We start from the raw sequence: 26,748 nt of genomic DNA, 5'->3' as shown, positions 1-26,748 counted from the left end.
TAAATAAAGATTTACTTAATTACTATTTACTGTCAATGGTAGCGACTGGTAAATTTTAGCACAATCCCGGAACCTTTGTTATACACACTTATCTGCATACCCGGATGTGTTTATTGGTGACACCTGGGTAACAGCTGTTTGAATCGGTAGGCAGCTAACTGCTGCTAGTTTAGCAGCAACTGGATCTTAAACAAATCATTTCTTTTCTGTCTTGAATACTGCACGGAAGTGACCGGAGTTCGAAGGTAATGTTGAGTTATGATGTTACTACGAATAAAGAAAACGACACCACATCATGACGTTAGCTAAATGAAACTAACCGGACACATAAGTGAGATGATTGAGGTTATTTTGGAGACGTTCAGAGTTTGGTATACTTTAAGTAAATCTCTCTAAGTGGGAGAGTGTAGTTAACTTATAAGAAAACACTGATAACAAACATATCGTGCAGTGACCCGTATGTGACCTCTTTACAAACCATAGACTGTAAAAATAAAAACTAACCCGTCCTTTGACCTTTCTGTTGTCAGACTGTCAGCATGGAGCCTGCCTGCCGTAAAGACAAACCAAAGCTGAACTCTACCCCGACAAGAGGAGACAGAGCTAAGCAGAAATCTGCACAACAAGAGCTCAAACAGCGACAGAGAGCTGAGGTGACTCATCTTCTTATTTATGGCACACTAGCATCAACTCCAAGAAACTTCATTTCATACTGAATTACACCTCACATCTGTTTAATGAAATGTGTTTCCTGTCACCGCTTTTTCCTTTTTCTCCAGATTTATGCCTTGAATAAGGTAATGACGGAGTTGGAGCAGCAGCAGTTTGAGGCCTTTTGTAAGCAGATGCAGTCACAAGGAGAGTGATGCCTCCCTCCCTCCCTCTCTCTCCTCTGGACCTCGAGCCAACCACCGTCTGAGCACACAATGAACGCACGCTGTCACACACTCACTGAAGATTTTACAGACCCAGATGTCTGACTCAGTAACCTGTCTGTGTGAGAGATGACTGAACGTTTTGTTTGACCTTACGACCAACAGGAAGAAGATTTACATATTTCACATGAATACATGAGGGCACTGACTTACCTCAGCCTGAAAATACAGCTTGCAAGCCCCCTTTGAAGTACCCTTAGTAGTAACCTTTCAATGTACATTTGTTTATTTGAAATGTAAACAAATCAAACTGATTATGAGCTGAACATAAACCATACAAGAGGAATGGATTGGCCTCCGAGGGTTAATGTGATAAATGAGCTGCACAGGTTCTGGACTCGGTTGTGATGTAGCAGCCACACACGGCTCCAACAAAGAAAACTCCAGCGCCTGATACACTGATGTTTTATTTTATATGCCTCTCTTGTATTTGTGCAAAAATAAAAAATGCTTTTTGTCTATTTATTAAATGTCTTGTTCAGGTAAATGACTTTAAAGCCTTCAAGTAAGAGTATTTTTGTGGACCAGGATCATGAACATTGTTAGTATCAGGTAGGTTCAGTGTCTGCTGGTGGATCAGAAACTTTAACTTCACAGCTGAAATGAAAAATTTTAGAGAAGTTAAAGTGGCGCGATTGGAGATCTCTTTTAGTAAACGTTACTTTTCCTACTTTACGTGGAAATGTTTCACCCGATCCCCTTAATAATATCGTTTCTCAGTTATTTTTACCCTTAAACACATTTGAAACACTCAGAGTCAGGTGCTTTCTCTTCATTTGCTACAAAGTCTGAACCAGCATCAAACAGTGGGAATGACAGGAGTGACACAGGCTCATGCTTTAAAGTAATGCCAAGACGATAGGCGCTCTAAAATGATGTTGAAGGTTGACATTTTTATATTCTGTTGCTTTTGCCTCGAGGCTTTACAGTTTCACTTCTGGCAGTGTTACTGTTGGATCATGTTTTCTTCAGGGTTATTTTTGGGCTTTTTATTCCTTTATTTAGAGACGGGACAGAGCGATCAGAGAGAGAAAAGGAGCCGCAGGATCCAAACTTTGGCTGCCTGCTTGGAGGACTAAAGCCTCCTGACACGGAGGGCCCTAACCACAAGGTTATCAGCGCTTTGATCATGTTCTAAAAGATAAATGATGGAGTGACCTTGATGAAGCGAGATAAAGAGTACTGTACACCTACTTACCTTCATTCAATAAAGAAAGGTCGAAGGACATTTTTCCAGTGATCCATGAAACAACGTTGTTTGAGTCGATTATGTTAGTTTGGTTTATGTGAGGTGGTTAGTGATAGTCTGCACATCACCTGCAGGAGGGGGACTGACATGGGAACTACACAGGATGCTGCTTTGGACAAGACTTTTACTTCTGATGGTATTTGGCTCCCAAATAAACTTTTTTTTTTTATCTTAGTGATCACAAGGCTAAATGTTAGGGAGCCTCTGATTTGATCTTTGACCTTGTGTTGTATTTTGTACAAGAAGCAATATCAGCGGAGGAAAAGTGAAGCCCTTGTGTTAGTGCATGGCACTGTGTTTACAGATCTTAAAGTTCATGTCCACAAAACAGGCAGTGATGCTATTTACATTTGTTTTCATCTTTTTAATCCCAATGTACAACTGGCCCACACACCAAACACATTCCCTGATCCCCAGGGTAAGTCACAGTGCAGAGGTAGAAGTTAAGAGATCATGATCACTATTTCAAGCAGCAGATTTCTAAAGTTAGTAAAGCTAACATGCCACCATGATGGGGTTTCCATACTGTATGTTCCTACAGCGTTTATAGATTGTGCATAAGGCAAAGCTGGTCCTCGAGAAACCTTGAAAACTACACAACACTGTCTCCCTCAGGAGTTCTCACATCACCCCCTCCTTCCTCCGTCACTATCATTACGCCTAAAGCTCTCTTAAATCCTGTCGCCTTTACAACCTTTCCTTTCTAATCAAACCTCGAGAGTGACAGAGCTTCCAGTGACCCGGACACCAAACCAGCCGTCCCAGAATTTGGAGTCTTGTCCTCCGTGTTCGAAGGAAATGAAACGTATCCCCGGACCATATTCAGAAAATGTATGGATGACCTGTTATACAAAGAAAGACACAACAACAAAAGCACTGTGATGATCTGTACAATAATGATGAGACAGTCCAGAATCAATATTCAGTCAGTATGCACTAATAATAAATAGTCTGTTGAAGTTACAGCACCCTGAGACCTCACTGAAGAATGAAAGGAAAAGGTGATCTCATGTTCTTTCAGGTTAAAGGGCCAAAAGACTATCAGACTTTAACACGGGAAAACGTTTGCATCCTATTTATAAGCCAACTTTGTGAAGTGAACCATGAACACTTTGGTTCTTAACGTTTAGCAGGAGGTCTTGACTGTCACCATGGCAACGTTGTACCGCAATAGTTATCTGACCTTAACTAGCCTGTCAAGTCTGCAGTTTGCTCAGCATGGAAAAAAACAAGGCAAAAGCAAGACTTTGGCCTATCCTGTGTGGAAAGTGCACTTACTGCGTAGATTGTTTTTTAAAAAGATTAAATCTTTGTTATTTGCCTCAGAATGAGAAACAGCTTTATTTACCAGGTATGTGTGCACAAATAAGGAAGTTAACTGAGAGTCCAAGCATTCAAATGTAACTAATATGTACAAGCCTGTATTAGACAATAGTGCAGTGGCATCAGGTGCAAAGAATACAGAATTAAATGGGATATTATGTAAATGTAAAAGCACGAGGTACATAGGATAGACTAACATCAGGTTAAGGTAAATGTCTGTCCATACAAATTCAAGGTACACAGTAGGTCAGTGTTTTATTACAGAATGTGCAAAAAGACAAAAAATCTAAATTCAGTCAGTGTGCAGAGTTTTAATGTCTCATAAGTTTTCATACATCAAGTTAAACCTGACCAACACTTTGTCCTTGGATTTTCAAATGGATGAGGTCTATTGTGTGCAAAGGTTTTTGAAATCGGAGGGATTCACTGTGACCAGGTGTCCTTCTAAAGAGCATGGACAAGCAATGGATATGTGTTTAATTTGAAGCACATGTTCATGTGTCCCAGTTTGTCTTAACGTGTCTCATTATGTTTGTACAATTGGTGAGTCACAGCATTAAAACATGGTGTGAGGATGATGAGATGAAGGGTCTCATCTATGTCCCTTTACTCTAAGACTTATAGCACACTCCTGTATCTGTTTACCTGTTTCCATGAGCAGTCGTCACAGTCGGGGTCGAGGGTCACTGGCTCAGGTTTGAACTCTTGTATGACCTCCTGATCATTATCCAACAGACAGACACTCATTTGATAAGTGCAACCACAATCTGTCCTCCCGCAGTACCTGCAGGATGAGCCACATTAGTCGGCAGTCACTTACAAGAACATTGCTCAAGGGCCACCTCAGTCCACCTGTGTCTCACCAGTCTTCCACTGTGACTGCAGGCTGAGCGTCCAACTGTTCGTCAGTATAACCCTCGGCTAACAAGTCGATCACCTGTCTCTTCAGGCACAGCCTAGGACACACGGTTTGTGAGAAAACTGGAGGACTCTATGAAAACAGTCAACTCAATCCACTCACTCATTGAGCACTCACTCAAAGGACGTTGCAAAGTATTTGGTCACTCCGTCAGTGCAGAAGTCGAAGCCACAGTCTCCCGGCATTTCCTCCACCTTCCACTCACTTCCTCCGTTCTCTGTCAGCTCCCAGAACTCCAGCTCCTCTGGGATGGAAATGCACAGTCTAATGCTGTTAATAGTAATACTTTATATCTTCTACCATGTGCACCAACACATTCTGAGTGAGGGTGTCAAAAAGTAACAACAGGCTGTTTGCTTAACACTGCATGACACACCTGCAGCTAGTTGATACTATTCAGGGTGGAGAGTTGGTAAATTGTGCAGGTATAAATATTATCATGACTTGATTATCGTTATCACTGTATTTCTTGCTTGTTTCATCTATAGGGTTGGGGGCACATGGAGTACAAAAGGAGATACACGTGGCCTGTTCCTCTATTAAAGCTTTGAATCCTACATAAAACAAAATCTTACCTTCCCCACTGGGATTCTTCAGCAGGTTTCTGGACATGTTGCAGCTTAGAGAGGATAAAGCCTTTGACAGGAAAAACAGGGAACAGAAACTTACATCATTACGTGTTCCTGCTGCAGTATTTATCAGGCTATTTAGATCCGCTCTAAATCGATCATGCTTTGGTCCAGTCAAAACTGCATTTGCAACTTCTCCAGGAGCATGCCAAGTCATCATATACACATATACATGTACAGTAGTAATAGTTAGGTTTTGATCTCTTGGAAAGTGTTTGATGCTGTCCAGTATAACAGGTTAAAAATAAAGTGCCCAATATGAGGCTGGGCCCAGTGTCCCAAAGCAGGCCGGGTCCTCCACAGATTCCAAACCCAAATAGTAATACCCTGTGTGCTGACTCACTGCACAACAGATGGGGCAAAGCCGTCCCTCTTAACATGCTGAATAGAAGGTATCACAGAGGATCAGCCAGTCATCAAACCAACATCAGTCAGCAGGAAAACAACCTGCGATACAATGTTTGAGGTTGGATTATAAAGGAACAGCTACTGAAATGTTTTTTTTTGACTTTACAACACAAATGATAACTATTAGAAAGTGAAAGGAAAGTGTGATTTCATGCTCTGTTGGAGCATTGTGCATTGAAGTGTCTTTTATCTGAGGCGCAGAGAACAGACAAGTCTTTGTGTTCATCAAATACCATCCTGCATTTTCTCTGCCTACTGAGGCTTTAAAAACAAAAAGCTGAGTCATCTGCCTCTGCAGAGCAACTAAAGATGCAGTGTGTGCACATCGAGGTCAAGCTGTACTTTAAATAACATACTGCACTCTTTCTTATTATAATGTTTAAAAATGTGTTACTCACAGCCAGAGGAAAGCAAGTGCGATCTTCTCTTTCGTCTGTGTGCTTCTCTGAGTAACACTTGAGCTCCACTGCAGGATAGCGCCCTCATGACAGTGTGGGTTTTATAGCCAGTGGACACACACACACACACACACACATGCAGTGAGAGGGAGGGAGCGAGAGGAGGAGGAGAGAAACCAAACACCCTGTCTGCAGGAGGAAGCATCCACACAGTGGAACTCAGCAGAAACATGCACACACTCAGCACAAACGTCAGTCAGAGCTCAAACACCAAAACCAACAGTAAAAACAGTTGTTTATTTTCTGTAAAGGCCAGATGTTAATTTTCACAAGAAGCATGTTAATGTTTAGTAAATGTGTGGTATTCTCCAACCTGTGTTAGTCCTTCACTGATACGGTGGGTACATTTATTTGATCCCCTCATACACTTACATTTTTCCCAATCAGCATTTTAAATGAAGATTTAGGCTGATACAGGACAACGGTTTAAATGTGCACAATTATGACCCCAATATGAATTCTTACTACAATCCTGAAGCATATGAATAGGAGAAGTTCATCAAATTAAGACCAACAGTTTATTGTAGGTTTAGTGTAGTTTGGTGTAACGTGAAAAAAGAAAGAAAGAAATGTCATTTTTGAACACTTCAGATTGACCACATCCCTGGAGATTACTTAGCTCAATGGCGTTGTTTTCTTTCATTTCACAAAGTCACATTGTTCTTGCACTTACACAATCTAAAAGCACATTTTTCGTTTTACGAGATCGAACACGTACGGCGTATTTTGGTAAGCTTTAGGGGTGCTGGAACACTTAACACTCGTGCTAAACTGAGCTGAGGGAGGAACAGTCACTAACAGGGTTAAACTCCTTTAATTGGTTCACATGTGCAACTACAAACATTTATGACGGCGCTCTAAAGGTCTCATAAAACAGGTTTAGTATAGTTGTAGTATTATATATGACCAGCAGAGGGCTGCAATGACGCAAATGTAACTGATTGAGGTCTGTTTTCATGAAGGTCATTACACTTTGAATGTCCATCATCATGAGCATAGTGTGCCTCATGTCTTCAACAATAGGTTTGATATGTGCACTCATAAATAGCACTGAAACATTTTGGATGGATATACAAAATTAGGCTTTATTCTGGACACCAACGGGTCATAACACAATAATACATTACAAACATCACAACACACACAGAACACCTCCCAATATGGGAGAGGAATAATTCAAGTTAAACATTGCAGTTTGATCAGGATTGTCCTGCAGACAGTACAGTATAACATTCAACAATGGGTAGCAAAAAAACACAGTGCCATAAATAAAAAGTGGTGTATAAATCATACAAAAGCAGGAATCTCAAAAATATCGAATGATGGGATCACAAACTGTTAAATTACACCTTTAGGGAATGACGAAATACTGTCGTATTAGTGCCTTTTGTTGGAGGTGCATTCTTGTTCCTGTGTTGGCTGTGATGCTTTAACTCTTCGAGGTCAGCACATGGACATATGAGATGAAGTTTCCCTCAGCGACAAGCTTCTGAGGAGCAAAATGGGCCTCATGTCCGTTGCTCTAATGTACAACTACATGTCCACAAAAGCAGTGCATTATTCAACTCGTAGTCTTTCCCGCTTTGGCATTTTAGTGCAGCACCAGATAACGTGTATTCCAGTGATACGGCACCCATAACGTAGCCTGCTCATCATTAGCCAGTTTCCTTATTTGTTTGGGATAATTCCAGTTCTTTGGAACAGCTGCAGGAAGTCTCATTCCCCAGTCTACGCCTCAGAGGACGCTTGGGGTTTGAGCTGGGCCTTCTCCATCGTCGTACCGTAGGGATCAGATCGTTTAAAAAAGCCCATCTGGAAGGACACAGACATTTATCAAGACTGTAAGGAGGGATATCCTGATATTTAAATACCACACATTCAAACGCTTTGTAAACACTCGCACTGTTATTGTGTTGGAGGAATGGTGTTAGCAGTGTTACCTTGTAAAGGAGATAGATAAGCAAGGAGAGTAAAAGCAACCCAGCGAGAACAGCCAGGATGATGATCCACACAGGAACATAAAACAAGCTGTCCGGCTTGTTCCACATGACGGCAGTCACCACCTGAATAAGAGGAAACCACAGCATTCAATATTCACCTCCTTTCATTGACACGCACATGTTGAGTAAACTGGAGTTCAGAAGGTCAGGACATTAAGGAATCAAATGAAAATCAGACGAACTTCACCTTTTTGGACCCAGATGGCTTGACCTTGGGAGGAATAGTATAAGGCATCCTGTCGACGTTGTACTGAGCAGAGCACTCCAGGATGTACTGCTTATAGGCCCTCTGTGGACGAGCAAAACACAGTCAGACTAGAAACCAGGATATTTCACCACTGCAGAAAACACTTGACATTTTGGGGCACTTTTCAGGTTTTCACATTTTTACCAAATCCCCTCTAATTGTGACACAGCATCTTTGTGACATTACTGGACTGTGCTGAAACTCAAGACCCCTGAAAACAAAATCTCATTTATGGGTCTTTTACGGTTTTTTAAAAATTATTATTATTATTATAGAAAAAGAACAATGAAAAACATGGAAGCAGATTCTACGACTGCTTGGAACTATTGACTACCAGAGTTTGACTGGTTCTCTTTTAATTCTAAATGTTGTTTTGTAAACACTACTTTGTCTCCTGTTGTGTCTCTGTAACTTTGTGTAAGTCGTGCTGACTGTGTTGGCCAGGTTTCCCTTTGAAAACAGCTTAACAGCTTTTTTCTTGTATTATAACTGGCAAGATACGTTTGTTATTGAGTGTTCAGCATAGTGCAGCGTCTCACTGTCTGAAGCATAAAATCAGAATTGGGGAGTTTGGTGAGTTGGCCAGCAGAGGGCAGTATAGGAACATAGATTGTTTGACGTTTGTTTGGTATGTTCCTCCCTTTGAGTTTCCAGATGTGAGTTTCCTGTACAGACAGATAAGAGTGTTTTATTCAGTCTCACCTCGATGAAGGTTTCAGCCCACAGTCTGGAGCGTACAGCCAGGATAACACTGGCTCCTTTCTCCAGCAGCCCGACTTCACACTGCAGCTGCCAGCACTCCACCGTGGAGCACGTCTACAGACGGACAGAGTCTCAGTCAAACACACAATCACAGCATCATATATGTATTTGACTTACTGATAGACCGAGAATTATTAACATTAAAGGACTTACAGCAGCTCATATACAACTTTTTATCTAATATATTTTAAATAAATATAACAATTCATCAAACTCGACACTGAGGCCCTATCAAATTATCTTATTTGTGTATTTATTGTTTGAAATATGGAGTGTAATATTGAATGAAAAGACATGGAATCAGTTAAGGATTTCTCTGTTTTAACAAAAGAAACAGATTCAGACAAATAAAAACCTGAGTAACATGTTTTGAGTTTTAATTTTGCATAAAATTCAAGAGAATCTAAATCAAAGTCTGACAAAGTTTGACTCCAAAATATTAAGAATTTTCTTTTCTTTTGATGAGCTAATCAAAGTAAGAGATGTTTTCTGCTCCAACTGAGACTGCTTAGAATAACTTTGTGCTGCAAACATCGAAGGATCTTCGTAGAAATCTTTGACATGTGGTTCGTTCTTCGTTAACAGTCAGCGACGCGAGCCACAACCCAGTAAACCACAAACATGATTCAATTATTTCTCTGACGCGATTACAGCCAGCAGCAGGAGAAGAAAAACAGAGCTCATTATGTCATTCCATTTCCTCTACTGTATTCAATAATCTCACTTCATTTTTTAAAATCTTTTAAAATGTAGAGCTCACCCCTCCTATCACCTCTTTAGCTACACGATGTGCAAAGGAGGTGTGATCAATAAAAAACTAAAACACTCCTTTTGATAACCCAGAGGGACTGAACACCCCAACATGAGAACCACTGACTTTATTGAAGAGCCTCACTTAGAGCGAAGTGCTCTCCAGACTTGCGTCACCACGATTCCCTACTTCTGTTGTATCAAGCAGCACAAAGAGGGAGAAACACCTCCTGTATTTTTTATTTCTTAAATGGGACACACGTAGTCAAATGTTTTGATAAGGAGCAAAAATGTTCAGCAAATAAAAAAAAACAAAAATTGACAGTGTCCACTAATAGACAAGGATCATTATTAAAAATGCTGGGCAGAAATGCATTTCCTTCTGTCCACGGGTCTCTCACCAGGTTTCCTTGTTCAGCCAGAGCGTCACTATGCAGCTCCGTCCGCTGGGTGTGATGATCACTGAGGGATTTCAGTGACCTTGGACCTGCTGCTGCTGAAGCCTGGAGCTGCAAAGACATTGAGAGAGTCATTTACAAACACAATCACATTTTCTAAGCCAGAAATAGACCAAGGTAATGAGCTCACCATGCCAACAAAGCTGTGTGTGTGTGTGTGTGTGTGTGTGTGTGAGTCCTCACCTTGAGTCTCAGTGCATTTAGGGTCTGTTTGGAGGAGCAGCTCAGCGGCCCCTCAGTCACCACCTCCACCGGGTAGAGCAGCTCGTGGCCAGGAGCCCTGAGAGGACAGCTCACCTTTAATGTGGCGTGGCTGACCAAACTAGGACCGTTATTCACCAACTGAAACAGAGAGAAGTGAAGAGCAAAGCCTTTATGAAGGAAAGCCACATAGCAGTTTATACGCAAGTATATATTTATCAACTAATTTTCCTAAAGTGAAATGTACTTCTTTACATCATGTGTAACCTCTTGAAAGAGGGAAATACAATATTTTGTCACTTTCTGGCACACAATCTAAAAGCTCCAAAAAATAATTATAACATGACTAAGAAGATGATGATTTAGATCAGGGGTGTCCAAAGTGCGGCCCGGGGGCCATTTGTGGCCCTTGAGTGGATTGTTTGTGGCCCTTGACTTCGTTCGAAGAATCAGAAGATTTTGGCCCCAGGCCTCATCAGATGGCATATTTCATTCTTTTTCTTTTTCATGTTAGCGAGGGAGACCTACAAAAGCCTGACTATTCTTTCCAAAAAATTAGAACACAACAGTTTCCCACTGCAATTAATTGTGTATTTACATTATTTTTTTGAAGTGGTCAAAATACAAAAAGTTCCTTCCAATATTTAAAAAAAAAACCCTGTGGCCCGTGAGCGATTCTAACGCGACAACTTTGGCCCGCAAGAAAAAAAGTTTGGACACCACTGATTTAGATTATATGAGGTAAACAATGTATTAAATTATCTGAGGAACTCGACTGATTATGACATGTTATTTTCTCATGATTTTAAACGGAAAGCAGCGTGTACATGTGTTCTTTTATATTTAACATCAGAGATGTTTCTTTCATATTTGCCTGGTTCCCAGTTACAATGACACTTTCCACTTTTCATGACAGTGGTGAAGTCACCACGCTGTGACATGTCACTCTGATGCCATCCATCTGGCTAGCCTGGGAGATAAAGGGTATGACATTCCTTCCAACCACACTGACAACCCTTATTTTCACACAGTGTGGCGTCTGCCGTGGCCGACTGCATGCCACCAGAGGGTCAGCGCCATGTACTAATCTTCTATCACACCAGTACCACCAATCCTCACCATCTAACCAGAGGTTTCTATGATGCATATCATATCCTACTGATTACTTTGAATGGCTAGTATGATGGTTTGGCTAACTTTGTTAGCTGGGATTAGCATTGCTAAAAGCTTACTGTTACGAAAATAATGCTAATAAGGAGATATCAAGCAAAAAAATATTATTGTAATTGTCGTAAAGCAAGACCTCTGGTATTCATTCACATATGAACAATGGTGGTGATGTTTGTGTGTGTGTGAGATGATCGGTATGTGGTGCTGACATTGGCCATGCCATTGGCCACAGCAGATACCACAAAGCTTCAGATGTCATGTCACTAAACTCAGTAAGACCTCGTCACTGTAAAACGGCGCTCTCTCAGTAGCGTGCCACAGGCCACTCCACTAAACAAAAAATCACACCCCATTTATATCATTTTGATCATCACTAAAAACAAACGGCGAGATCAGAAAGAACTGCACAGAGGCACATGATACTGTGGCGGAGGGTCTGTAAGAAAACCTTGCACACCTCGTAGACCTGCAGAATCTCAGGGCCGATGTCCTGCTCCTCCCTCAGACTCTGACTTGCAATCCAGTTTGGAGGAGGGAAGATGATTTTGTCTGGGCGAGAAACACTACAACAGAAAAAACACAGTGATTGGCATTTACCTTGGGAGACACTAGCAGGATAAGATTCACTATCTAAAAGTGAAGTGAACCCTCACCCCTGCAGAATGACATCAGCCGCAGCAGCCACCTCCAGCTCCAACAGAACCACGTCACTCTCCGAGTTATTTGCATTTTTACTACAAGAGACACAGCAGAGAGACGAAACAAAACATACAGTTCATTTGATCAGGGAGAGATACAACTGATACCTGCAAATCCTAAACTGTGCTAATTAACAAGAGTAAAATAATAATAATAATAATACATTTTATTTGTAGAGCCCCTTACATTTAAAAGAAAATCTCAAGGTGCTACAAGTAGGCCTACCATAAAACCATTAAAACAATAGCAAGCGTCAAACAATTAAAATCAGTCAAACAATTACAATCAGGCAGAGTTAAGAACCTGAGCATAAAACAAGATCTAAAAGCAGTGGGTTTCTTTTTCTTTTTTTATGAAAAAGTTCTTGTAAAAAGAAAGGTTTTCAGGTGCTAAAATAAATTGGACTTTAAGATATTAAATAAAACAGAACAAAAGGTTAAAGAGAGCTACCTTCGTATCTGGAGCTCAAAATGTACAGTGTTCTGGGTGTCCTTCAGTCGTGGCACGGTGAACCGAAGGCCGGCCCATAACTGGAAAATCAATCCAAGGAATACCAGAATTAACAGGATGACATGTAAAAATAGATGTACTTTATTTGATATTAATTTGTTGTACATTTTATAGAATAGAACTTTTTTGTCCAAAATGTGGAAAATTGTCTTTGTCTCTACCAGATAAAAATACAAAGACATGATAAACAAGACAACATTTAAGCACAGCAAGAAACCAGAAGAGCTCCTGGAGTCCTCGACCACATCACAGTCGACTTTTAAATTTAAAATAATATAACATTAGTTAGATGAACTATATTTTAATTATTTTGGGTTCAGTGTTTTATCCCATTTCCTTCCACACCTGAGTGAGATCAATAATACATTATAAACAGATCAAACAAAGACAACAGTGATGTATCGAGTAGTGGTTGAAGGCAGACGCACACCTCCACCTCTCAGACCATCGTGAACATATTTCTGTGTAAATGAGTAAACAAGATAAAACTAGCAAACCATTTTCTCTGCCTCCACCAGAAAGAAACATTAAAAAGAGTGTGGGTGAAAAATCAAAGTGTTGTCTCGGGGCAGCTTTGTTAACTGCTCTGAGACAAAATAATGAAAAAGGCTGAAGTCATTTTGGAGGCTTTGTTGGCTCTTACACTGGTCCCAGACTTCATGGGGTTTCCCAGATCACACAGGAGATAGCGGTTCTCTGCTTCATAGCTGCACGTCAGCTGAGTCAAGCTCTGGAGAGGACATAAAAATGCATAAACAGTCAATGCTGTGAACTCTCAATCAGATGTAAACATTACAAGACACAAAACAGCAACTTAAACACTTTGCATGATTTTATAGACGACATGAATACGGGTAGAAAGCTTTCATTACTATTCTAATGATGTGTTTTCTGCCAAAAGATTTTTACACTTTTCTTGTGTTTTTTGTTTGTTTTTATTACATGGCACTGAAAAAAATGTTTGAATTAAACGTTTGCTCACTTTTGCAGAAATAATCAGCAAAAATGAGGTTAGATGTTATTCAAGCCACAGTTAGGGGTCGTTATTAACCAGTTACCTAGTGGAACGTGGGACTTTTTGATCCAGCAGTTGTCACCCTTGAGCACCAGCATGAAACCAAACTGCTGATTGGTGACACCTCTGCGATTCTGAAGCCTCCGCACTCCTCCAGTGACACACCTCCAACCCCTCTCCACTCTCATTCACATGAAAGAGTTATGAATTAAAAGGCATCGTAATTAAACGCCTCTGTGGGCAAGCAGTGGACAAAAATGTCCTTTGCTCGAGCTTCAATAGTCTGTCTGTCCCTCATGGTTGTTAGCATGGTAATGTTAGCACACTTTGGTTAACTCGTATCATCATGTTTTTTATAAATTGACACAGAATGACCATGATTTAAAGATACTTATGTGACATCCAACCAAGCATTGAGTATGTTATTCTTCTTTCCTCCAGTCCTTGACTAAAACAGCTTCATACTCAAGGCCGTCCCGTCCATGTGAACGCAGCACAACAATACAGCTGGCGGAGTCACGCTTCTCACTCACTCAGACAGGCATGACTCAGAGAGTTATTTACAGTGGGTTAATTTCTACTGTATTTCTGAGTAATTTTATCAGTTTTTTTATTTTATACCTGTTCTGAGTCATCTGTTTTTGTTTTGATCAGAGATGATAGGCTATAGGCGGTTTGATAGAGAGAGGTTACAACGGATGCAGAGCTGGCTAAACACTGAAGCTCTCGTGTCCACAACATTGGCAACCCGCTTGACTCTTCACTCTAGGAAGGAGGGGGCGGAGGGGTGACACTAGGTGTCAGAGTTACATATTGTTCCTTTAAAGTTAAATAACACTTGTAAAAAAAGGAATTCAGTTATAAAACAATATTAATAAACACCTGTACACATGCATCAGAAAAGGAGAGAGGTGTGCTTTCAGTGACAGTTTGGCTCACCACGTTGTTACGCGCAATCCCGCTGTAGTCGGCCTGTGGGGGGAGCACCACATAGAGCTCGGCCTCGTACGCTCCTCCTTCTCCCTCGTTCCTGGCGTTGAAGGTGAGGCTCAAGGAGTTTTCGTCCCCCAGGTAAACCTCATGTCTGTCACTGTGAGGGGAAAATGACCACCACAAAAACGTTATATATACATATATATATATTTTACGCTATTCATGTCATGTAACATTTTTAAATGTGATGCTGATACAAAGAGAACTCATAACAGAGTTTGTTAAGGTTAGTTAATTGAATAAAGAAGAATTTTCATTGACTTTTTTCATTTGTTTTTATTAGACTCTGTAAATATATTTTATTAATGTTTTTTTTTCTACATAGCACCTTTCTAATGGCACGCAGTGTAATGCTTTACACTGCGTGCCATCTATGCTATTTAGATACACATTTTCACACTTACACACCAAAGCACTGCCTCCAGTAGACATTTGGGGTTCATTATCATATCTAAAAAGACTTCGACATGTTGACTGGAGGACACATGGAATGAAACTAGGGATCAAGATGCATTGGTTTAAAATAGGCATCAGTCGATATCGACCCTGTTGACTGTCAGCCCTATTTGCAAATCAGCAAATAAGTGCGTTATGACTAATCAGTCCTACTGATCAGGAGTGTTGTAGTCAAGACACACTAACCAAGACCAAGACATACCCGGAGACCAGAGGGCTCCGAGACGAGACAAAGACATTTAGAGATCCAGAGGGGAGACGGGGACAAGACCAAGACCATAAATATCACAGAATAATCTTGAGTGCAGCGGGCATGTCACCCACATGTTTTTTATTGGGCCGAGGAAGTCATCTGTTGAACAAACCCTAATCTGTTTTTAAAGTCAAACATCAGAGAAAATGTTGGCCTTCAGTGTCTCCTGTTTTATTGTGTAGTTCTTTCCCCAGTGTTTCATTTCTCGTTTCACCTCCTGCCCTGTGTTTTCCCTCCTCTTTGATTGCCCTCATCAGTTTCACCTGTCTTGTTTGTCACACCTGGTTTGGATTACCCCATGTCTACTTAGCCTCTGTGTTCATTCCCGTCTGTGTCAGTTTGACATGAGTCAACCTCTCTGTTTTACTCCTGGTTAGTTGTCCGCTTAACCTCCCAGTGTTTCCTTGTGATTTTATCTTTGAGAATGTCTAACAAGACCTTCTCTCTTTGTCATGCTGTGTGGAGACATCCTCAAGAAATCAGCTGAAGTGAGAGACTTAGAAGGATGCAGAAAGGTTACCTGAAATTTTCCATTTAAATCCATTTAACATTTAATGAATGCAAATGAAGGTTACACACTGCCAATCTCCCTGTCTCAGGAGGGCAATAGAGAAACTTCGCAGTCGAGAAAATATTCCATCATTGCCTCATGACTTAAAAAATAAAACTTTGACTATTAGAACCCATAACAACAGAGGAAGTAACTAAAGCCACATCTGCTTTGCAGTCAGGAAAGTCCCTTAGGCCAAAAGGTTTCCTTCTAAATTCTCCCAAAAATAACGTCTCTCCACAACACACTCGCCACCTGACTTCAGTTTTGTCTGAATCTCTGAGACCTGCATTTGAATTCTCTTCTGACTCCAAACAAGTCCTTTAGCAAAAACGTTTAGCTGTCAGGTTTGAAAACGCTCCAGTTGGGTAAATCAACAGGCTTTAAAAAACAGTAATTCTTTTTTTGAAATATGCGTCACTTCGAAAATGTTTTGTATACGTTCCAATACAAAAGTAATTTATGTTGTCAGCTTGGCTACAGAAGAGGTTTTTAATAGAACTTTTTTTTGTATTTTGGAGAAATGTGATGGAAAAAAATCTGGGTAAAATAAAACTTACACCGTCAGGTGAAACGTTGTCCACTACAGAACAAATATCTGTCTTTATTTTATAATGCTAACATGTCAAACTAAGAAGTTATACGACGAGGATGTCCTAACCAGCTCGGTGTGAAACTTGCCTTTTATTATTCTGTAAAGTTTTGTATTAGCTGCACTTTATTTGCAATAGGTGCAAAGTCACAGAGGACACTCCTTACCTGCAGTCCTCTTGCTTTCATTAGGACTCTTTGCCACAGCTGAAATCAGTCTGAAAACATTCACTGTTTTGCTTCTCCCTTCATGATACCTAGAGAAATTTGATGAGGAGACTCTACAGAGTGCTCGTCAGCAAAATCACTTCTCCACACTTACACTTATCCAACAGATAGTGTATAATAACTCTTACTTCACATTACAACATGATGAACACAGCGTTCATTGTGCCATAAATTACTAAGTACTGATTGATTTCTACTTAACGCTCATATTGCTTTTTCACGTTTTTTTTGTATCCCTGAAGTTTCTTTTCCATAGACATTCTTTGTTTTCATTGTAAAAACTGACAGAAAGCAGTAAAACCTCTGAACCTGTTTCCTGGCACACTTTAGTTACCTCTGCTGCAGCATTCATTTAAAGTGACTCTGTGCAGTGCACGAATAAAACGGCAAAAAAAAAAAAAATTGTAAAATAGTAATAAAAAGGAAGTTCAGGAATACTTTTCAGACAATGCATCTCTGTTCTGGCAGTCCCCAAAGGCCATTTTCTACGGCATATATGTCCTTGACTGACATGGGAAATGACCCAAATCTGATCACTGTGATTTGTTTCAGGAAACTGACCCCCACCTTATTCAGCATGTTCACAGAGACGCCCCTTGTGTGCAACCCCCTTCATCGTGTTGATAAATCTTCCGACTCCGACACCCTGCAACTCGGGCCCTCCCCCAACAGCTCCACTAGTGGTAATAAATTCATGTTTCTATTGAGCAAGAAAGTAGAGAAAGGAGTCTGCTTGAGGGGTCAAAATCAGGGTTTCTTCTTTCATTCTCTGTTTCCTCCTCCCCTCCCCCGTCTTTAGGGGGTCTGGACGCAGTGACCCCACGCTATAGGTAAGACGACCAACAGATGATGTTAATTAAGCTTCAAGCAACACTGAGCAGATGCTGAGGACGGACAGACGTCTGCAGTCGATAGATGAGACGTTAACTACCTTTTGTTTCTTTTTGTAAGGAAATATAACAGTGGATCATAAAGGTCATAAAAAAATAATGGAAGCATGAGGCTACAACTCAAACATGAGTGGCGCCTTGACAGGCCTCTGGGTTGAGAATTTTAAACATCCCACTGTTTGCAAATTCCTGTCTTGCAAGAGAAAAGTGCTACGTCGTGCTCTATGTCAGTGAAGGGACTTTCTGTTAAGAGAAAAAGCTGAATCATTTAGGTGTAGTCCCATGATAAATGCAAATTCTTTGAGTTTTCATGGGAGACTTTTTGCTCTGATTGTAACTCTGCAGCTAAGAGAAATCACATGGTCACATAATGAAAAACACTCCTGAAAACTTTGCTGGCAGGAAGAGTCTGAAAAAGAGAGAGTTGCCTCTGTGAACGGTCTGAGACGGAGCCAATAACAGGCTGGAGCCCAGTCACAAACAAGGATTCATGATTAATTAACAATAAATGACAGCGCCAAGAGTCGTGAATCTTTCCTCTGTCTCTGTGCTCCAGTGTAGTCATGTTAGGAGCACTAAATCCTCTCTGTCTTTTCAATCACTTTCCCGAGCTTCTTCACTTCGACTGCCTTCATTAAGCTCTTTCTCATCCATTGCTGATATGCACAACAACAACAACACTGACGCTTCATTCATTATTATCACTTTTTGTATTATTGGACTGAAAAGAGAAACAGAATTTAAAAGTACTCAGCTTCATTGTACTCTTGGCAAAGACAGGGAAGTTTATATTGAATGTTCTGGATCCTAAAAACTTCTGAGTGCATTTCATTCCCACATCAAACATTTAAAAAGCTGACTTCTTCTGTTTTAAACTAGCGTTTATTTGTTGTTCAAGCCGTAATGATCAATGGAATAACAAGAAACCAACCAGAGACATCGTCATCTCTTCACCCAAGAGGCATGCAGCTCTTGATTTTGTGTGAAGTTGATATAACAAACCATAGACCAACTAAAAAGAAAACATCATCCACAGCACTTAACTTACAACAGCCTTTCAACATTTACAGTCAGTTTTCTCTTATTCTTTAAGGTAATAATGGTGTAAAAGTGATGAAGCACACAGATGTGTGTGGACACAGAGGGCTCCACAATGTGTCACAGAGTTGTGTTATTTTTATGTACACTGTGAGCGCATGTATCGTTTCCCTATGAAGACAAAGAAGCAAGAAGATACACAAATCAGGGAGCTGCCTTTAAAGCACTTCTTCAGCCTCTTTATGTTCACTTTCGATCCAGAAACCACTAAGAGATGTGTGTGTCCGTTTTGGGGATTTTCTTTCTTGTTAACTTAAAAGACCTTCAAAATCAAAATCAGTATATTGATCTGGTTGTCCAATGAATGAGGGTAAAATCCACGTATTTGATGAAGGTCAGGACATGTATTCTGGTAAATAATGAACAAACATGACTATATAAACTAATATAACTAATATAAACAACTTTAAAAAATGTATGAACGTAAAGAGGATATATTATCCCCCCATCTCCCCTTTTTTTAAACACTCCCCTGTGGTCAAATGACCACAGTGCTGTGCTTCGGTCAACATATAATATGACTCAAGCTCCAGAGGAGGTTTGTGACCTTTAGCAACTTTTAACTCATTGAGTTCTTTTACATGGACTTGAGAATCCCAGTTATGAGCCTACTCCCAGTTACGGTCCTGCTCAGGATATGGCGTTAACATGCACACAGAGAAAACAAATGAAAAACACTCATATCCCAGGTTTCTTTCAACTTTCAGAAACTGTGCGAAGGCATTTGCATGCCGGCATGTTTTTTTTTTCTTTTCTCTCAGGTTTCTAAAAATCTGTTATGTTGCTTTTTGTATCATACTTCCCACTAACGCTGTCGCAATGACGACATATCCACATTGAGTGTTCTGGTGGGAAAAAAGTAACAATCATGGACACTTTGGACCTTTGCCTGCTTCCACCAGCAGGTAAAAATACTTTTATATATTGCTTTAAAGAGCATGGCCTGTGCTTTGACCATTTTTTTTGTGAGTGGTCTCCCATAAGTGGTAGCCTATGTCCAGCCCAAGACTGCTTGTGTCAGCAATGCTATAGCTTGAGTTTCTTACACATATAACCTGAGACATTCAATGCGTCACTTAACATAAGGAAAGAGCCACCAGATGCACTGTGTATTTCATATTGCAAATGTTAGACCTTTCCTTCACATAGGTTAAACCTCTGTTGTGTTTCATCCACCACAGAAGGAGAACACTGTGGCAGATCAGCTTTGCATGACTGGAGGGCTGAAGTTGTGTTTGTAGAATCAGGTATAGTAATTGAAAGGTGATTTCCTCTCACCCGTAAACAGCCAGCTTGAGGTCAGGGACGCAGATGTTGTCCTCTCCGCAATCGAGCTGAATCTGGGCCTGAGAAAGAAAGCAGGATCGGGATGAATGAGAGGAGCGAAGGGATGGTTCGAATGAGTGAAAGACAGAGAAGCATCAAGTGAAACAAAGTTCTGAGGTATGGAGGGAACAAACCTCTGGAGGAAGTGGATGTTTACTCAGCAAGTCTACTAGAGTCAGGATTTAATGAAAGGATAAGAGGGGATATACGTTATCCTCCACGCACAAAACTGTAACAAAATGTGCAACAACCAGAAGCTAAGAAGTTACATGGAAGCCGTTTTCTTTCATGTTTGCAGGATCAAAGTCACATGTGCTTTAAATGTGGTCAAGAAGAAAAGGAGGAATAAATGGTGGAGGTTCAGGGCAATGAAAGGATGACGAATTCCCTGTAAACCAGTGAAACAGTTTTTGCGGGAAAGCCTCAAACAAATACAGTGACAACCTCAAAAGTCTCAAGGACTTAATGTGCTCTTCAGTCTCTTTCTGACTGATGACTTTACAGAAACCACAGTAAAAGATGGATGTGACTTGATTCAATGGTATTGTCTTCTTCAGCTTGTCCCTGGAGCTTTTTCACTGCAGTCTCTCACGTCTCCTTTTCTGTCTCTGCCCTCTCTCTCATGTAGCTCCATATTGTTGTGTTTTTTTGCCATACCCTCATCTCTCCAACACATGGGAAACATTATGTTTCCAAAAGAATGCATATGAAGGGCTACACAGAGCAAAAAAATCAGCCTGGTAATAGTTAACTCTGTCTCAGTGGAGACCCTGGTTTCACATTCACACAGGCCTCGTGAGGTTATCAGTCATTTAACGCCAAACCGACTGTAACACACGTACATGGTGACAGACTAAGATCAGGCGATGAGTCCAAACTTCCTTTCATCATTTTTTCACACCTATCTTTTCATCTTCCCCACGAGATAGTTCAAATATGTATGCTCTATAAAAAAAAAACATGATGTATGGGGTTAGCCTAGTGGTTAGTGCACACGCCCCATGTTCGGAGGCTGTGATCCTCCAAGCAGGCGCCCCAAGTTTGAAACCAACCTACGGCTCTGTTTTCTCATGTTTTTCAGGGTTGCAAACGCACAAAACCAAAAACAGAGAATTATGCTTAAGAGTTGTCAATAGCAGCTTGGTGTGTCTTTGTCTGGCCTTTGACATCAGTGACCAGCCTAGTGCCTTGTTTTAAAGATTCACAGACAATGAGCCCCTTCTCATGAGAAAACAGATGACGACTAAAACAACTAAATTATGCTAAACAACTAAAATTTAGTCCTTATCACCAGAAATCAGCGCTGTTTTCTCGAGACAATGAGATAAATAAGTTAAGCTCTTGTATTGATGTGTGTCAGCTTAAGGAGTCCCACAGCTAAGCCACATGGGTCAGAAAGAAATCTGATGCTGAATTGTCCGTCTGAAAAATGTCTATTCGTTTGTGAGAATGCTCAAAAGATGTGTGGATCCAAAGTGATCTAATCAATATTTACTGAAGCAAATATGCAGAGAAGTATAATATTTATCCACTTTTATTTTTTACAGTCACAGTAATGTCAAAAAGGATCAGGAGCTTTCTTTTGTTATTTTTCCACCTCAGGGAGTGTTCATCTACATTAAGAATGATAGTCTAAACTGTTGAATAAAGCAGAATTTATCCGTCTACATTAAATGCTGTGTATGCAGATAAATCAGGAGAATAATAGTGGAAAACGGTGATAGATTCCCAGAAAGTCATAAGTATAATGCTGTTTGAATCTCAGCCAGAGACATTAAAAATGTTGTTTAGAAAGGCTATAACTGAGTGTTCGTACATAATATGGCAATCAGTATAAAACCATTAATGGTCTGAATAATGGGCATTGACTGTATGAAAATCTTCAGAGGTCTTATTTTAACTGTGAGTGGTCAGAGCTGTGGTGTGCTGCACTGTGACTACACCCTAAGCATGCACAACCGTGAAAAGTTTCATCAGAGCACAGATTTGAAAATGTCACAGCTGGTCTTCAGCAAAACCATGATTTTCAGCCTTTTGTTAATATATCCCTTGTTTTGTTGTCGGAGAAAAAAAACTTGATTGACCACAAGAAAAGCTGAACCCACTACCTTTGAATGCAAACATTGGATGACCATTTATGGTCCCAATACATACAGTGGATGTTAAAGAGGAAATATGCTTCTCATTTTCCACCTTTACAAACAGTCATTGGTGGTCTAAATGAAACATCTGTGCTGTGCTTTGGTCAACATATAACATCAATCAGAACGCTCCGTTTTGGTGTGTGTCTCTTTAAATGCAATGAGCCCTCCCTAAGTTTTCCACGTAGATATCAATCTGAGAATAAAAATCGCTGACTGGTGCAAAAGTTTTGCTCTTGGCTGGGATTGAAGTCCATGGGTGGAGATACCAGGGGAGGGGAGGGGATTTTACCACAATCCCACTGTGATGTCACAAGGAGAGCAAGTTTGAAACAGAGCATTTTTCTCTGTGTTGTAAGACTTGTGGATACCACAAAAAAAGGACAGGATGGGTTTGTTTCACATGCTGTGGGTCAGTAGACACTCGGGTTAAACAAATAAATGTTCAAAAAAACTGTAAGAGTGGATGTCCCCTTTAAAACATTGACATGAAGACCCATGTCACTATTTTTACTGTGTTCTTGTAACTTTAGTTTACTTATGAATGGACAAAAAATCCAGCTTGGTTCCTTGGACTAGGCCAGGTTCACTTATTGTGTTGGAAACCAACCGTTATAATGATGAACACCTATCCACACCTCACTTCACCTTATATCACTCACATGAACATGAGCACGTTTCAGACTCTGCCGGGTGCCTGGTGGAGGAGAGCACTGGCAACATAAACAAACCACAACCAGATGTTTGAGAGCCGAGTGTCGCCCCACCCAATCTGAGCTGTCAGGCGTCCCTATGTGTTTTTGCAGAGCCATGACTCGCCAGTCCTCCATAAACCTTCCAACTCTTCGTGTAGGAAAGTAAAAACACTGCCAATAGAGACGAGACTGCAGATTCAGCTCCTGTTCTATAAGAGCTGATCTTCAACCTTGAACCATATGGGGTTTGCAACTGTACATAGGTTGTTTAATGTCAATTTAAAAATGGAGGCCTGAGTTGTCCGTCATTGTCGTTCAAAAATATCCAAAATATAATCAGTAGAAGATGCGCGCGTGCTATGGAGGGCTGTTTTAATTTGGAAAAGTACACAGGACCTCTGTGTCACTCATTTGTTCATGATTTAGTGTTTAGTAAAGTTATGTGAAATTGTTTAAAAAGCCATCCATTAAACTCTCTCTCCACTGGTGTTTGTTGTAGTGACGGTGTGTTTAGTTTGTAAAGTGCAGGGCGTGTGGCCGTGTAAGTGCTGTGGTCTGGAGGTTTAGTCTGCTGCTTTAATATACGGATGCATTTGACATCTCTGCACAGAGAAAGCTTACTCTTTAAACTTCTAGAAGTTCAACTTCCAAGCACCAGAACAATGCATTGCTTTAAGGGTGTTCCAAGAAAGAGATTAACACTAAACACTATTAAAATGAAATTAAGAGTTGAAAGGTACAACATGAAGTTTGCACTGGACCTGAGCTGGAAATCCCAATACACTGCAACAACCGGTTAATGTTCAGCTATAAATGTGGATATCATTTTATTGGTTCAAAACTCAGAAAATACAAACAATCCTTTAGAAATGTATTCGATTTCCAATTGACGTATTTGATCCGACCATGAACAAAAACCAATTAACAGTCACAAAGTTGCTGCTTGTCAATAGCAATAATCCAAGAACTGACAAACATTGAACCACAGCAGGGGCTCACAGAGTTTAACTATCAAAAGAAAACCAGGATTTTGAAGGAGTTTAGCCTCGACAGTAGTTAGTACTCTGGGTTTCTTAAAGACAAGTCAAGGTTGCATCTGAAATGGTTAATTTCCTTTTTATAGCTGTGCATATCACTGCATTCAAATATTGGTCATCACTGACAATCCCTATGGGCTGATGTTGTTTGTACATATTTCTAAACGTAATGCTCAACAGACAAAGAATCACACAACAGTGTATGTCGGTTCATTATATTACAAGCAGAGTTATAGACTGAGCAGCTTGTGTAAACGTTAATGCATCAGTAAAACAAATACTAACACTAAGCGACCATAGCATGAAAAATAACCTCGGTGAAAGGACACCAACATAACAAACATGCAGTATGACTGTGTGGCTGGTGATGAGTCAATTTGTGTTGTGAATTGGTGTACATACCTTCTGCTCTATGGGCTGTTCTGTCTGATAATTCAGGACTGGTCTGAGGCCATGCTGGTCCACGGGGGCATGAGGATCCAGACTGAAGTTCAGACTGATGTAAACAGGAGAGAGTTTATCCCTAAACTCCTCCTCGCCCTGCAACATGGAAATACGCAGCTATGTATATTTTGTAAAACGATACACAACCACATGATGTGTACACTCTCCACTGATTATTTAAACTTCCTTTCCTGTATTAATCTGCCTTTTTTTGCACGATCAAGATATTCTTGAAAAAGCCAGCACTTCAGATTGGGGGGTAAAGGCTGGTTACACATTTGTTGTGTAGAGATTTCCCGCTTTTTATTGCTGGAAATTTTCCTAAAATCAGAAGCAGATGTCGGAGAGCGACTGGCCCAGCTGTAGGATTCAGTGCGTTTGAAGTTTCTCTTAGACGTGACATGAATTCAGTCCTCTGACCTCAGAGGATGCTGCTCCTTTAAGAAAGAGTCACAGCTAGAAATAGTGAGTAAACAGGTGTTGACTGACAGATGAGTGAATGGTTGACAGATTGTACTCAAACTGTCTCTTAATCCTCCAAAGAGCAGAATGCTGAGATCAGTTCGTCCTTCAGAGAGCGTCTACACATATGACATAAGTGTTTTTGGCAGGCACTCACTTTGATCAGGCCACCACTGAGTGATGGGAAGATTGGTACTGTAGTAGTTTCACCCCCGAATAGAACTTCAAACAGCAACTTCAAACCCTGCCTATTAGGAAATGACGTTAACCTCTGTCCGAGCAACAAGATAATTATGTTCACCTGGAACTGCAGGTGCAAAACAGTCGCTGATTAAATGGCTCAAATAAAAACAAGCAGACCACCGGCCCCTAGGGGCTGAGCTTTAGGACAGGGAAACATTTGAAAGATATAAAAGCAAAGGACGGAGGCCTTCAGATTTAAAATAATAATAATATGTAGTCAAAATAAATAAATAATATTTAAAGTATGGAAGAGATCTGATAACAAATCTATGAAACGATTAGCAATGAGGAACTTAGCATGATTTAACTGAGATTAACTTTCAGACTGATAGAGACATAATACCCATTCAATGACCCTCAATTTAGTCTCCCCAGAATGTTTGTCCTGCATGGCGCTCCTGCGTCTCGGCACACAAAGCCACTACTGTCCTGTGTACATTTTTTTCTGTTTTCTGCTTGGCATGGAGGTAAATGGGACTGACCCGCAGGTAGACCTTGGCCTCATGGCAGAAGCGTTCTCCAATAGCAAGGCTGAAGGTCTTTAGCAGACTGCTCTGCTGGCTGTCCAGGAACAGAGTCCTTCTGATGGACTCTTTCTGATTCTGCTTCCCACTGTCCAACTGAAGCTCCACCACAAGGTCTGAAAAACACACACACACACACACACACACACACACGCACACAACAAGATAACAATAAGTATATGCACACTTTCTGTTCATCGTTGTTTAAAGCATGTTTGAATTAACCATTGAAGTTAAAGTTAAACTGGACGCTCAGGCACAGATACACGTACGTGCACTGACATATTACATGCATGCCTAACCACACGCAAATATACACAAACAGTGGTTAACATGACGATGGTAAAGAGCCTTCATGTGTTACTGCACAGTATGTAAAAACACACCGAGGGCATTTCTGTGTCCCACATGACAGCAACTATGCAAAGAACACAGACAACACACACCCACACACTTTAAATAAACACACACACTTTTCTAAACTGCTGGAGTCCACTAACGTACCCTGCATTTACATGATTGTTCTTTTATCTCCATCTTTACTGCCAAATTGACCACAGTGAGCGTCCGGCATACTTGTGGCAGCACAGAGAAAGCAAGGTAATAGGGACCATGTGTGTGTGTGTGTGTGTGTGTGTGTGAGTGAGAGAGAGAGAGAGAGAGACAGAGTGTGTTTGCCTCACCTATATGAGAGGGGACGTGCTTCCCATTAGCCAGCAGGCAGAAACCAACGCTGACACTGGAGAATAAATACAGAGAAGAATATGAAAGAAAACAATCTGTGCTGATCTGATACAGATGTGAGGTATAAGGCTCGATCTCTATGTTCTTGGATCTTTACATACCTCTTCAAAACAAACCCCATGACGATCCCTTTTCTTGTTTACTTTTACTGCAACAGCCATTAAATGTATCGGCATTCAGTAGTGACATCTATTTGGGTTTTTTTTTAAGTGGCAGGAAGGCCATTCCTGCACAACCTGCAGATCTCAGTTCATTGGCTCAATGAGAGTTATATAGATTACTGTCTGATTCCATTTGACTCGATTCAATACTGTTTAATTCAATGGAAATTGACCATCCC

The 26,748-nt window shown here is 40.6% G+C and overlaps 3 protein-coding genes across 4 annotated transcripts in view; 1 reads left to right on the top strand and 2 right to left on the bottom strand.

Moving 5' to 3' along the window:
• Positions 1–51: 51 nt before the first annotated feature.
• svbp (small vasohibin binding protein) lies at positions 52–1,396 on the top strand. 2 transcript variants are annotated; one of them, XM_079342060.1, is made up of 3 exons: positions 52–146; positions 531–653; positions 780–1,396. In XM_079342060.1, exons 2-3 carry the CDS (start codon positions 540–542, stop codon positions 864–866), a joined length of 201 nt encoding a protein of 66 aa, XP_079198186.1. In that variant the 5' UTR covers positions 52–146; positions 531–539; the 3' UTR covers positions 867–1,396. The 2 variants fall into 2 exon arrangements, with proteins under 2 accessions (XP_079198186.1, XP_079198185.1); XM_079342059.1 differs by having other exon boundaries at positions 89–331.
• Positions 1,397–2,527: 1,131 nt separating this feature from the next.
• Positions 2,528–5,986, bottom strand: fbxo2 (F-box protein 2). Its single transcript, XM_079342498.1, has 6 exons — positions 5,862–5,986; positions 5,002–5,062; positions 4,544–4,670; positions 4,371–4,463; positions 4,153–4,291; positions 2,528–3,026 (listed from the first exon to the last, which is right to left on the bottom strand). Exons 2-6 carry the CDS (start codon positions 5,036–5,038, stop codon positions 2,892–2,894), a joined length of 531 nt encoding a protein of 176 aa, XP_079198624.1. The 5' UTR covers positions 5,039–5,062; positions 5,862–5,986; the 3' UTR covers positions 2,528–2,891.
• A 993-nt stretch (positions 5,987–6,979) lies between these two features.
• Positions 6,980–26,748, bottom strand: part of LOC306821999 (integrin alpha-5-like) — a 37,160-nt gene continuing 17,391 nt past the window's right edge. The window contains exons 16-30 of the mRNA XM_079340683.1: positions 26,348–26,403; positions 25,623–25,780; positions 24,394–24,531; positions 20,071–20,138; positions 14,673–14,823; positions 13,362–13,448; positions 12,659–12,738; positions 12,163–12,243; positions 11,967–12,072; positions 10,322–10,480; positions 10,082–10,189; positions 8,871–8,984; positions 8,109–8,210; positions 7,862–7,984; positions 6,980–7,733 (exon numbers count right to left, since the gene is read on the bottom strand). Coding sequence (XP_079196809.1) covers positions 7,650–7,733; positions 7,862–7,984; positions 8,109–8,210; positions 8,871–8,984; positions 10,082–10,189; positions 10,322–10,480; positions 11,967–12,072; positions 12,163–12,243; positions 12,659–12,738; positions 13,362–13,448; positions 14,673–14,823; positions 20,071–20,138; positions 24,394–24,531; positions 25,623–25,780; positions 26,348–26,403 — 1,615 coding nt within the window. The 3' untranslated portion in view covers positions 6,980–7,649. The remainder of the gene's footprint in view (positions 7,734–7,861; positions 7,985–8,108; positions 8,211–8,870; positions 8,985–10,081; positions 10,190–10,321; positions 10,481–11,966; positions 12,073–12,162; positions 12,244–12,658; positions 12,739–13,361; positions 13,449–14,672; positions 14,824–20,070; positions 20,139–24,393; positions 24,532–25,622; positions 25,781–26,347; positions 26,404–26,748) is intronic.

Source organism: Symphodus melops (assembly GCF_947650265.1).
Source record: "Symphodus melops genome assembly, chromosome: 4".
Lineage (NCBI taxonomy): Eukaryota > Metazoa > Chordata > Actinopteri > Labriformes > Labridae > Symphodus > Symphodus melops.
Note: the sequence above shows the minus strand (reverse complement) of the source record. Positions and strands in the feature narration are given on the sequence as shown.

Coding starts and splice junctions, on each gene's coding strand:
- fbxo2 (XM_079342498.1), bottom strand. CDS start 5,038: ATGTCCAGAAACCTGCTGAAGAATCCCAGTGGGGAAG. Junction 4,464..4,543: donor TACTTTGCAACGTCCTTTGA/GTGAGTGCTCAA, acceptor CGTGTGTCCTAG/GCTGTGCCTGAAGAGACAGG. Junction 3,027..4,152: donor ACGACTGCTCATGGAAACAG/GTAAACAGATAC, acceptor TTTGTATAACAG/GTCATCCATACATTTTCTGA.
- svbp (XM_079342060.1), top strand. CDS start 540: ATGGAGCCTGCCTGCCGTAAAGACAAACCAAAGCTGAACTCTACCCCG. Junction 654..779: donor AACAGCGACAGAGAGCTGAG/GTGACTCATCTT, acceptor CTTTTTCTCCAG/ATTTATGCCTTGAATAAGGT.